General features: G+C 55.4%; 1 protein-coding gene across 3 annotated transcripts in view; it reads right to left on the reverse strand.

Annotated features, from left to right (window-relative positions):
• tbc1d1 (TBC1 (tre-2/USP6, BUB2, cdc16) domain family, member 1) overlaps positions 1-12,923 on the reverse strand; it is a 146,367-nt gene that overhangs the window by 46,331 nt on the left and 87,113 nt on the right. For all 3 annotated transcript variants that reach the window (XM_042318262.1, XM_042318264.1, XM_042318263.1), the window contains exons 12-14: positions 6,584-6,769; positions 4,255-4,404; positions 1,353-1,511 (exon numbers count right to left, since the gene is read on the reverse strand). In XM_042318262.1, the coding sequence (XP_042174196.1) occupies positions 1,353-1,511; positions 4,255-4,404; positions 6,584-6,769 (495 nt within the window). The remainder of the gene's footprint in view (positions 1-1,352; positions 1,512-4,254; positions 4,405-6,583; positions 6,770-12,923) is intronic.

The raw sequence follows: 12,923 nt of genomic DNA on the forward strand, positions 1-12,923 counted from the left end.
GTAGGGTGTAGGGTCTCACCCAGGTCTATGAGGATGGCGTGCTGTAGGGTGTAGGGTCTCACCCAGGTCTATGAGGATGGCGTGCTGTAGGGTGTAGGGTGTAGGGTCTCACCCAGGTCTATGAGGATGGCGTGCTGTAGGGTGTAGGGTCTCACCCAGGTCTATGAGGATGGCGTGCTGTAGGGTGTAGGGTATAGTGTGTAGGGTCTCACCCAGGTCTATGAGGATGGTGTGCTGTAGGGTGTAGGGTATAGTGTGTAGGGTCTCACCCAGGTCTATGAGGATGGTGTGCTGTAGGGTGTAGGGTATAGTGTGTAGGGTCTCACCCAGGTCTATGAGGATGGCGTGCTGTAGGGTGTAGGGTATAGTGTGTAGGGTCTCACCCAGGTCTATGAGGATGGCATGCTGTAGGGTGTAGGGTATAGTGTGTAGGGTCTCACCCAGGTCTATGAGGATGGCGTGCTGTAGGGTGTAGGGTCTCACCCAGGTCTATGAGGATGGCGTGCTGTAGGGTGTAGGGTCTCACCCAGGTCTATGAGGATGGCGTGCTGTAGGGTGTAGGGTGTAGGGTCTCACCCAGGTCTATGAGGATGGCGTGCTGTAGGGTGTAGGGTGTAGGGTCTCACCCAGGTCTATGAGGATGGCGTGCTGTAGGGTGTAGGGTGTAGGGTCTCACCCAGGTCTATGAGGATGGCGTGCTGTAGGGTGTAGGGTCTCACCCAGGTCTATGAGGATGGCGTGCTGTAGGGTGTAGGGTGTAGGGTGTAGGGTCTCACCCAGGTCTATGAGGATGGCGTGCTGTAGGGTGTAGGGTGTAGGGTCTCACCCAGGTCTATGAGGATGGCGTGCTGTAGGGTGTAGGGTGTAGGGTCTCACCCAGGTCTATGAGGATGGCGTGCTGTAGGGTGTAGGGTGTAGGGTCTCACCCAGGTCTATGAGGATGGCGTGCTGTAGGGTGTAGGGTGTAGTGTGTAGGGTATAGTGTCTAGTGTAGGGTCTCACCCAGGTCTATGAGGATGGCGTGCTGTAGGGTGTAGGGTCTCACCCAGGTCTATGAGGATGGCGTGCTGTAGGGTGTAGGGTGTAGGGTCTCACCCAGGTCTATGAGGATGGCGTGCTGTAGGGTGTAGGGTGTAGGGTCTCACCCAGGTCTATGAGGATGGCGTGCTGTAGGGTGTAGGGTGTAGGGTCTCACCCAGGTCTATGAGGATGGCGTGCTGTAGGGTGTAGGGTGTAGGGTCTCACCCAGGTCTATGAGGATGGCGTGCTGTAGGGTGTAGGGTGTAGTGTGTAGGGTCTCACCCAGGTCTATGAGGATGGCGTGCTGTAGGGTGTAGGGTGTAGGGTCTCACCCAGGTCTATGAGGATGGCGTGCTGTTGGGAGGTCAGTTGTTTCAGCAGTTCTTTATAAGGCCTGTTGTCAGATGGAGATCTGACAGGAACCGGTTGTCTCAATACAAACTGCTCTGACAGGAACTTCCACACCTCTCCTCTGTACTGTCTCGGAACTCCTGGGGAGGGGAGGGGGAGGGAGAGATGGGGGGAGAGAGAGATGGGGAGGGAGGAGGGAGAGAGAAAGGGGGAGGGAGAGAGAGATGGGGAGGAGGAGGGAGAGAGATGGGGAGGAGGAGGGAGAGAGAGATGGGGAGGAGGAGGGAGATGAGAGATGGGGAGGAGGAGGGAGAGAGAGATGGGGAGGAGGAGGGAGAGAGAGATGGGGGGGGAGGGAGAGATGGGGAGGAGGAGGGAGAGGGAGAGATGGGGAGGAGGAGGAGAGAGAGATGGGGAGGAGGAGGGAGAGAGAGATGGGGAGGAGGAGGAGGGAGAGATGGGGAGGAGGAGGGAGAGGGAGAGATGGGGAGGAGGAGGGAGAGGGAGAGATGGGGAGGAGGAGAGAGAGGGAGATGGGGAGGAGGAGGGAGAGGGAGAGATGGGGAGGAGGAGGGAGAGGGAGAGATGGGGAGGAGGAGGGAGAGATGGGGAGGAGGAGGGAGAGGGAGAGATGGGGAGGAGGGGGGAGAGAGAGATGGGGAGGGGGGGGAGAGAGAGATGGGGGAGGGGGAGAGAGAGATGGGGAGGGGGAGAGAGAGATGGGGGGGGGAGAGAGAGAGATGGGGAGGAGGAGGGAGAGGGAGATGGGGAGGAGGAGGGAGAGATGGGGAGGAGGAGAGAGAGGGGGAGGAGGGAGAGGGAGATGGGGAGGAGGAGGGAGAGGGAGAGATGGGGAGGAGGAGGGAGGAGGAGGGAGAGATGGGGAGGAGGAGGGAGAGATGGGGAGGAGGAGGGAGAGATGGGGAGGAGGAGGGAGAGAGAGATGGGGGAGGGAGAGGGAGAGATGGGGAGGAGGAGGGAGAGGGAGAGATGGGGAGGAGGAGGGAGAGGGAGAGATGGGGAGGAGGGGAGAGAGAGATGGGGGGAGGGGGGAGAGAGATGGGGAGGGGGAGAGAGAGATGGGGGAGGGGGAGAGAGAGATGGGGGAGGGGGGAGAGAGAGATGGGGGGGGGGAGAGAGAGAGATGGGGAGGAGGAGGGAGAGGGAGATGGGGAGGAGGAGGGAGAGATGGGGAGGGGAGAGAGAGATGGGGAGGAGGAGGGAGAGGGAGATGGGGAGGAGGAGGGAGAGGGAGAGATGGGGAGGAGGAGGGAGAGGGAGATGGGGGGAGGAGGAGGGAGAGGGAGAGATGGGGTGGAGGAGGGAGAGGGAGAGATGGGGAGGAGAAGGGAGAGGGAGAGATGGGGAGGAGGAGGGAGAGGGAGAGATGGGGAGGAGGAGGGAGAGGGAGAGATGGGGAGGAGGAGGGAGAGGGAGATGGGGAGGAGGAGGGAGAGATGGGGAGGAGGAGGGAGAGAGAGATGGGGAGGAGGAGGGAGAGATGGGGAGGAGGAGGGAGAGATGGGGAGGAGGAGGGAGAGGGAGATGGGGAGGAGGAGGGAGAGGGAGAGATGGGGAGGAGGAGGGAGAGGGAGAGATGGGGAGGAGGAGGGAGAGGGAGAGATGGGGAGGAGGAGGGAGAGGGAGAGATGGGGAGGAGGAGAGAGAGGGAGATGGGGAGGAGGAGGGAGAGATGGGGAGGAGGAGGGAGAGGGAGAGATGGGGAGGAGGAGGGAGAGGGAGAGATGGGGAGGAGGAGGGAGAGGGAGAGATGGGGAGGAGGAGGGAGAGGGAGAGATGGGGAGGAGAAGGGAGAGGGAGAGATGGGGAGGAGGAGGGAGAGGGAGAGATGGGGAGGAGGAGGGAGAGGGAGATGGGGAGGAGGAGGGAGAGGGAGAGATGGGGAGGAGGAGGGAGAGGGAGAGATGGGGAGGAGGAGGGAGGAAGGGAGGGAGAGATGGGGAGGAGGAGGGAGAGATGGGGAGGAGGAGGGAGAGATGGGGAGGAGGAGGGAGAGATGGGGAGGAGGAGGGAGAGAGAGATGGGGAGGAGGAGGGAGAGAGAGATGGGGAGGAGGAGGGAGAGAGAGATGGGGAGGAGGAGGGAGAGAGAGATGGGGAGGAGGAGGGAGAGAGAGATGGGGAGGAGGAGGGAGAGAGAGATGGGGAGGAGGAGGGAGAGGGAGATGGGGAGGAGGAGGGGAGATGGGGAGGAGGAGGGAGAGATGGGGAGGAGGAGGGAGAGGGAGAGATGGGGAGGAGGAGGGAGAGGGAGAGATGGGGAGGAGGAGAGAGAGGGAGATGGGGAGGAGGAGGGAGAGGGAGAGATGGGGAGGAGGAGGGAGAGGGAGAGATGGGGAGGAGGAGGGAGAGGGAGAGATGGGGGGAGGAGGGAGAGATGGGGAGGAGAAGGGAGAGGGAGAGATGGGGAGGAGAAGGGAGAGGGAGAGATGGGGAGGAGGAGGGAGAGGGAGAGATGGGGAGGAGGAGGGAGAGGGAGATGGGGAGGAGGAGGGAGAGAGAGATGGGGAGGAGGAGGGAGAGAGAGATGGGGAGGAGGAGGGAGAGAGAGATGGGGAGGAGGAGGAGAGAGAGATGGGGAGGAGGAGGGAGAGAGAGATGGGGAGGAGGAGGGAGAGGGAGATGGGGAGGAGGAGGGAGAGGGAGAGATGGGGAGGAGGAGGGAGAGGGAGAGATGGGGAGGAGGAGGGAGAGGGAGAGATGGGGAGGAGGAGGGAGAGGGAGGTGTATATATATGGAGAGTAACATTAGAGGTGTGTTAAACCACCTGATATTCCAGTGGCCTTGCTGTGTGTGTGTGTGTGTGTGTGTGTGTGTGTCTGTGTGTGTGTCTGTGTGTGTGTCTGTGTGTGTGTGTGATTACCCTGTTCCACAGCAGAGTGGACAGTGTCAGTGTTGAACTTGACCTTCGACCTGGCCTGTGTTCCCAGCATGCTCTCCCAGACCAGCGTGACGTCCTTCAGACAGGGAGTTATCTCTTCATAGTCCAGACGCTGACGCTTACTCTCCGACGCTACGCAGACAGATCAACATGATGAGAGGAGAACCCCCCTCTCTCACGATAGGGAATAGGGCTCTGGTCTATAGTAGTGCACTACATAGGGAATAGGGCTCTGGTCTATAGTAGTGCACTACATAGGGAATAGGGCTCTGGTCTATAGTAGTGTCTCTCTCAATTCAATTCAAGGGCTTTATTGGCATGGGAAACATGTGTTAACGTTGCCAAAGCAAGTGAGGTAGATAATATAGAAAGTGAAATAAACATTACAAATCTCTCTCTCTCTCTCTACACCTCTCTCTCTCTCTCTCTCTCTCTCTCTGTCTCCCTCTCTCTCCCTCTCCCTCCCTCTCTCTCTCCCTCCCTCTCTCCCTCTCTCTCTCTCCCCCTCTCTCTCTCCCTCTCCCTCTCTCTCTCTCCCTCTCTCTCTCTCCCTCTCTCTCTCCCTCTCTCAATTTAAAAAATGAACTGAAGTTCCAAAAGAAACTGTCCACAAGGACAAAGTCTCCCTTCACATTTCCCAGGTTCCCCACGAGGACTAAGGCTAATTGTAGAGGTTAGGGGTTAGAATTAGTCAGGGAAAATACGATCGGGGAGAGGGGGTCCACAGCCAGGATCAAAGAGAAGGGTGGGGGTCACGGCCAGGATCAAAGAGAAGGGGGGTCACGGCCAGGATCAAAGAGAAGGGGGATCACGGCCAGGGTCGATGAGAGAGGGTGGGGTCACGGCCAGGGTCGGAGAGAGGGGGGTCACGGCCAGGGTCGGAGAGAGAAGGGGTGGGTCACGGCCAGGGTCGGAGAGAGGGGGGGGTCACGGCCGGGGTCGGAGAGGAGGAGGGGGGTCACGGCCAGGGTCTGAGAGAGGGGGTGTCACGGCCAGGGTCTGAGAGAGGGGGGTCACGGCCAGGGTCTGAGAGAGGGTCACGGCCAGGGTCTGAGAGAGGGGGGGTCACGGCCAGGGTCTGAGAGGGGGGGTCACGGCCAGGGTCTACCACTATTAACCTTGACCATGGATCTATTAGGGGTGAAGGGTCTTGTACATCGACAGATTTGTTTCACCTTGTCGGCTCAGGGATTCAACGTAGCGACGTTTCGGTTCCTGGCCCAAAGCGTTAACCGTCGTGAGGTTGGGCGTAACCCCTGGCAACACACGGCTCAACCTCACCTGAACTGTACCTTCACCAGGTAAGACCACACACACCCGATGACAACATCTAATTCTAGGTATTTCATGTTGTTGAATTCCGAGAGAACAATTTTACGATCCGTTTATGGTTGCCCTAGACATGCCAGTTTCACCTGGGTGTGTGATGAGCAGGTTTGATTGGGTTCATGACGCTCCGTCTATATCCTCAAATAACCTCAACCAGCTGAGAGTGCTTATGGCGGTACACAGCTCAAACAGGAAAACGCTCCTGCTGAGGCGAGGATCCTAGCGGCCGGGGACTTCAATGAGAGTGAGCTGTATTCCCTCACTCCTCTCTCCGTCTATATCCTCAACCAGCTGTTGTTCTCTCTCCATTCTGTTACCCTGTATCTTGTTGTTCTCTCTCCATTCTGTTACCCTGTATCTTGTTGTTCTCTCTCCATTCTGTTACCCTGTATCTTGTTGTTCTCTCTCTCTCCATTCTGTTACCCTGTATCTTGTTGTTCTCTCCATTCTGTTACCCTGTATCTTGTTGTTTCTCTCTCCATTCTGTTACCCTGTATCTTGTTGTTCTCTCCATTCTGTTACCCTGTATCTTGTTGTTCTCTCTCTCCATTCTGTTACCCTGTATCTTGTTGTTCTCTCCATTCTGTTACCCTGTATCTTGTTGTTCTCTCTCCATTCTGTTACCCTGTATCTTGTTCTCTCTCCATTTGTTCTCTCTCTCCATTCTGTTACCCTGTATCTTGTTGTTCTCTCCATTCTGTTACCCTGTATCTTGTTGTTCTCTCCATTCTGTTACCCTGTATCTTGTTGTTTCTCTCTCTCCATTCTGTTACCCTGTATCTTGTTGTATCTCTCTCCATTCTGTTACCCTGTATCTTGTTGTTCTCTCCATTCTGTTACCCTGTATCTTGTTGTTCTCTCTCCATTCTGTTACCCTGTATCTTGTTGTTCTCTCTCCATTCTGTTACCCTGTATCTTGTTGTTCTCTCTCTCTCCATCCTGTTACCCTGTATCTTGTTGTTCTCTCTCTCCATCCTGTTACCCTGTATCTTGTTGTTCTCTCTCTCCATCCTCAGCAGTAGTGTCTGTTGCAGGATGGCCTTCCTCCACAGCTGTCTCAGTTCTGCTCGGCCACGTTTCTTCCTCTCCTCCGGAACCACGCCCAGTGATCCGTCTCCAACCCCGCACACAGACACACCCCTGCCGTCTAAGGAGCAGTCACCCCTGTCTGAGATGGGGAGACAGGGAGGGAGGGGGGAGAGAGGGAGAGAGGCAGGGGAGAGAGAGAGGGAGAGAGGCAGGGGAGAGAGAGAGGGAGAGAGGCAGGGGAGAGAGAGAGAGAGAGAGAGAGAGAGAGAGAGAGGGAGGGAGAGAGAGGGAGAGAGGGAGGGATGGGGGAGAGATCAGATAATTCATTAGTGTCCATCGATGCTACTATAGACCCAATTCTCTGGCCCCCAGCCCCCGAGTCCAGGAACGACACATACAGGTAACATCCACTGAGATCAGACTACCCCCCTCAGTCTCACCTCTAGATACAGGTAACATCCACTGAGATCAGACTGGACCCCCCTCAGTCTCACCTCTAGATACAGGTAACATCCACTGAGATCAGACTGGACCCCCCCCCTCAGTCTCACCTCTAGATACAGGTAACATCCACTGAGATCAGACTGGACCCCCCCTGAGAGATGGACCCCTCACCTCTAGATACAGGTAACATCCACTGAGATCAGACTGGACCCCCCCCCCTCAGTCTCACCTCTAGATACAGGTAACATCCACTGAGATCAGAGACCCCCCTCCCAGACCTCTAGATACAGGTAACATCCACTGAGATCCCCCAGTCTCACCTCTAGATACAGGTAACATCCACTGAGATCAGACTAGACCCCCCCCCCCCAGTCTCACCTCTAGATACAGGTAACATCCACTGAGATCAGACTGGACCCCCCCCCCCCCTCAGTCTCACCTCTAGATACAGGTAACATCCACTGAGATCAGACTAGACCCCCCCCAGCCTCACCTCTAGATACAGGTAACATCCACTGAGATCAGTCTCACCTCTAGATACAGGTAACATCCACTGAGATCAGACTAGACCCCCCCCCCCTCTAGATACCTCCTGAGATCAGACAGACCCCTCCCTCCCACACCTCTAGATACAGGTAACATCCACTGAGATCAGACTAGACCCCCCCCAGTCTCACCTCTAGATACAGGTAACATCCACTGAGATCAGACTAGACCCCCCCCCCAGTCCCAGTCTCACCTCTAGATACAGGTAACATCCACTGAGATCAGACTAGACCCCCCCCCCAGTCTCACCTCTAGATACAGGTAACATCCACTGAGATCAGACTAGACCCCCCCCTCAGTCTCACCTCTAGATACAGGTAACATCCACTGAGATCAGACTAGACCCCTCCCTCCCAGACACACCTCTAGATACAGGTAACATCCACTGAGATCAGACTAGACCCCCCCCCCAGTCTCACCTCTAGATACAGGTAACATCCACTGAGATCAGACTGACCCCCCCCCAGTCTCACCTCTAGATACAGGTAACATCCACTGAGATCAGACTGGACCCCCCCTCTCTAGACCAGGTAACATCCACCAGTCTCACCTCTAGATACAGGTAACATCCACTGAGATCAGACTAGACCCCCCTCAGTCTCACCTCTAGATACAGGTAACATCCACTGAGATCAGACTAGACCCCTCCCTCCCAGACACACCTCTAGATACAGGTAACATCCACTGAGATCAGACTAGACCCCCCCCCCTCCCAGACTCACCTCTAGATACAGGTAACATCCACTGAGATCAGACTAGACCCCCCCCTCAGTCTCACCTCTAGATACAGGTAACATCCACTGAGATCAGACTAGACCCCCCCCCCTCAGTCTCACCTCTAGATACAGGTAACATCCACTGAGATCAGACTGGACCCCCCCAGTCTCACCTCTAGATACAGGTAACATCCACTGAGATCAGACTAGACCTCTAGATACCCCCCCAGACACACCTCTAGATACAGGTAACATCCACTGAGATCAGACTAGACCCCCCCCCCCAGTCTCACCTCTAGATACAGGTAACATCCACTGAGATCAGACTGGACCCCCCCCCCCCAGCCTCACCTCTAGATACAGGTAACATCCACTGAGATCAGACTAGACCCCCCTCAGTCTCACCTCTAGATACAGGTAACATCCACTGAGATCAGACTAGACCCCCCTCCCAGACACACCTCTAGATACAGGTAACATCCACTGAGATCAGACTAGACCCCCCTCAGTCTCACCTCTAGATACAGGTAACATCCACTGAGATCAGACTAGACCCCCCCCCCCAGTCTCACCTCTAGATACAGGTAACATCCACTGAGATCAGACTGGACACCCCCCCCTCACCTCTAGATACAGGTAACATCCACTGAGATCAGACTAGACCCCCCCCCCCCCTCCAGTCTCACCTCTAGATACAGGTAACATCCACTGAGATCAGACTAGACCCCCTCCCCAGTCACACCTCTAGATACAGGTAACATCCACTGAGATCAGACTAGACCCCCCCCAGTCTCACCTCTAGATACAGGTAACATCCACTGAGATCAGACTAGACCCCCCCTCTCACCTCTAGATACAGGTAACATCCACTGAGATCAGACTAGACCCCTCCCTCCCAGACACACCTCTAGATACAGGTAACATCCACTGAGATCAGACTAGACCCCTCTAGATACAGGTAACATCCACTGAGATCAGACCCCCCAGGTAACATCCCCAGACTAGACCAGTCTCACCTCTAGATACAGGTAACATCCACTGAGATCAGACTAGACCCCCCCCCTCAGTCTCACCTCTAGATACAGGTAACATCCACTGAGATCAGACTAGACCCCTCCCTCCCAGACTCACCTCTAGATACAGGTAACATCCACTGAGATCAGACTAGACCCCCCCCAGTCTCACCTCTAGATACAGGTAACATCCACTGAGATCAGACTGGACCCCCCCCCCCCCAGTCTCACCTCTAGATACAGGTAACATCCACTGAGATCAGACTAGACCCCCCCTCCCAGTCACACCTCTAGATACAGGTAACATCCACTGAGATCAGACTAGACCCCCCCCCCCAGCCTCACCTCTAGATACAGGTAACATCCACTGAGATCAGACTAACCCCCCCCCCCAGTCTCACCTCTAGATACAGGTAACATCCACTGAGATCAGACTAGACCCCCCCCCCACCTAGATACAGGTAACCCCAGTCTCACCTCTAGATACAGGTAACATCCACTGAGATCAGACTGGACCCCCCCCCCCCAGTCTCACCTCTAGATACAGGTAACATCCACTGAGATCAGACTAGACCCCCTCAGCCTCACCTCTAGATACAGGTAACATCCACTGAGATCAGACTAGACCCCCTCAGTCTCACCTCTAGATACAGGTAACATCCACTGAGATCAGACTGGACCCCCCCCCCCCCTCTAGATACAGGTAACATCCAGTCTCACCTCTAGATACAGGTAACATCCACTGAGATCAGACTAGACCCCCCCCCCCAGACACACCTCTAGATACAGGTAACATCCACTGAGATCAGACTAGACCCCCCCCAGTCTCACCTCTAGATACAGGTAACATCCACTGAGATCAGACTAGACCCCCCCCCCCCTCAGTCTCACCTCTAGATACAGGTAACATCCACTGAGATCAGACTAGACCCCTCCCTCCCAGACACACCTCTAGATACAGGTAACATCCACTGAGATCAGACTAGACCCCCCCCAGTCTCACCTCTAGATACAGGTAACATCCACTGAGATCAGACTGGACCCCCCAGTCTCACCTCTAGATACAGGTAACATCCACTGAGATCAGACTAGACCCCCCCCTCAGTCACACCTCTAGATACAGGTAACATCCACTGAGATCAGACTACCCCCCCAGTCTCCCCCCTCAGTCTCACCTCTAGATACAGGTAACATCCACTGAGATCAGACTAGACCCCCCCCTCAGTCTCACCTCTAGATACAGGTAACATCCACTGAGATCAGACTAGACCCCCCCCCAGTCTCACCTCTAGATACAGGTAACATCCACTGAGATCAGACTGGACCCCCCCCCCCCAGACACACCTCTAGATACAGGTAACATCCACTGAGATCAGACTAGACCCCTCCCTCCCAGACACCTCTAGATACAGGTAACATCCACTGAGATCAGACTAGACCCCCCCCCCTCAGTCTCACCTCTAGATACAGGTAACATCCACTGAGATCAGACTAGACCCCCCCCCCTAGATACACCTCTAGATACAGGTAACATCCACTGAGATCAGACTAGACCCCTCCCTCCCAGACTCACCTCTAGATACAGGTAACATCCACTGAGATCAGACTAGACCCCCCCCAGAGACCCCCCCCCCAGTCTCACCTCTAGATACAGGTAACATCCACTGAGATCAGACTAGCCCCCCCCCTCCCCCCAGTCTCACCTCTAGATACAGGTAACATCCACTGAGATCAGACTAGACCCCCCCCCCCCTAGATACCCCCCAGTCTCACCTCTAGATACAGGTAACATCCACTGAGATCAGACTAGACCCCCCCCCCAGCCTCACCTCTAGATACAGGTAACATCCACTGAGATCAGACTAGACCCCCCCCCCGCAGACTCACCTCTAGATACAGGTAACATCCACTGAGATCAGACTAGACCCCCCCCCTCAGTCTCACCTCTAGATACAGGTAACATCCACTGAGATCAGACTAGACCCCCCCCCCAGTCTCACCTCTAGATACAGGTAACATCCACTGAGATCAGACTGGACACCCCCCCCCCTCTAGTCTCACCTCTAGATACAGGTAACATCCACTGAGATCAGACTAGACCCCCCCCCTCAGACTCACCTCTAGATACAGGTAACATCCACTGAGATCAGACTAGACCCCCCAGTCTCACCTCTAGATACAGGTAACATCCACTGAGATCAGACTGGACCCCCCCCAGTCTCACCTCTAGATACAGGTAACATCCACTGAGATCAGACTAGACCCCCCTCAGTCTCACCTCTAGATACAGGTAACATCCACTGAGATCAGACTAGACCCCTCCCTCCCAGACACACCTCTAGATACAGGTAACATCCACTGAGATCAGACAGACTAGACCTCCATCCCCCCCAGTCTCACCTCTAGATACAGGTAACATCCACTGAGATCAGACTAGACCCCCCCCCCAGTCTCACCTCTAGATACAGGTAACATCCACTGAGATCAGACTAGACCCCCCTCAGTCTCACCTCTAGATACAGGTAACATCCACTGAGATCAGACTAGACCCCCCCCCCCAGTCTCACCTCTAGATACAGGTAACATCCACTGAGATCAGACTAGACCCCCCCCCCCAGTCTCACCTCTAGATACAGGTAACATCCACTGAGATCAGACTAGACCCCCCCTCCCAGACACACCTCTAGATACAGGTAACATCCACTGAGATCAGACTAGACCCCCCTCAGTCTCACCTCTAGATACAGGTAACATCCACTGAGATCAGACTAGACCCCCCCCTCCCTCCCAGACACACCTCTAGATACAGGTAACATCCACTGAGATCAGACTAGACCCCCCCCCCAGTCTCACCTCTAGATACAGGTAACATCCACTGAGATCAGACTGGACACCCCCCCCCCTCACCTCTAGATACAGGTAACATCCACTGAGATCAGACTAGACCCCCCCCCCTCAGTCTCACCTCTAGATACAGGTAACATCCACTGAGATCAGACTAGACCCCCCCCTCAGTCTCACCTCTAGATACAGGTAACATCCACTGAGATCAGACTAGACCCCCCCCCCCAGTCTCACCTCTAGATACAGGTAACATCCACTGAGATCAGACTAGACCCCCCCTCCCAGACACACCTCTAGATACAGGTAACATCCACTGAGATCAGACTAGACCCCCCCCCCCCTCAGTCTCACCTCTAGATACAGGTAACATCCACTGAGATCAGACTAGACCCCTCCCTCCCAGACACACCTCTAGATACAGGTAACATCCACTGAGATCAGACTAGACCCCCCCCAGTCTCACCTCTAGATACAGGTAACATCCACTGAGATCAGACTAGACCCCTCCCTCCCAGACACACCTCTAGATACAGGTAACATCCACTGAGATCAGACTAGACCCCCCCAGCCTCACCTCACCTATAGATACAGGTAACATCCACTGAGATCAGACTAGACCCCCCCCCCCCCCAGTCTCACCTCTAGATACAGGTAACATCCACTGAGATCAGACTAGACCCCCCCCCCACCCCCCACCAGTAACATCCACTGAGATCCTGGACCCCCCCAG

This window comes from Oncorhynchus tshawytscha, unplaced genomic scaffold, assembly GCF_018296145.1.
Source record: "Oncorhynchus tshawytscha isolate Ot180627B unplaced genomic scaffold, Otsh_v2.0 Un_scaffold_1746_pilon_pilon, whole genome shotgun sequence".
Lineage (NCBI taxonomy): Eukaryota > Metazoa > Chordata > Actinopteri > Salmoniformes > Salmonidae > Oncorhynchus > Oncorhynchus tshawytscha.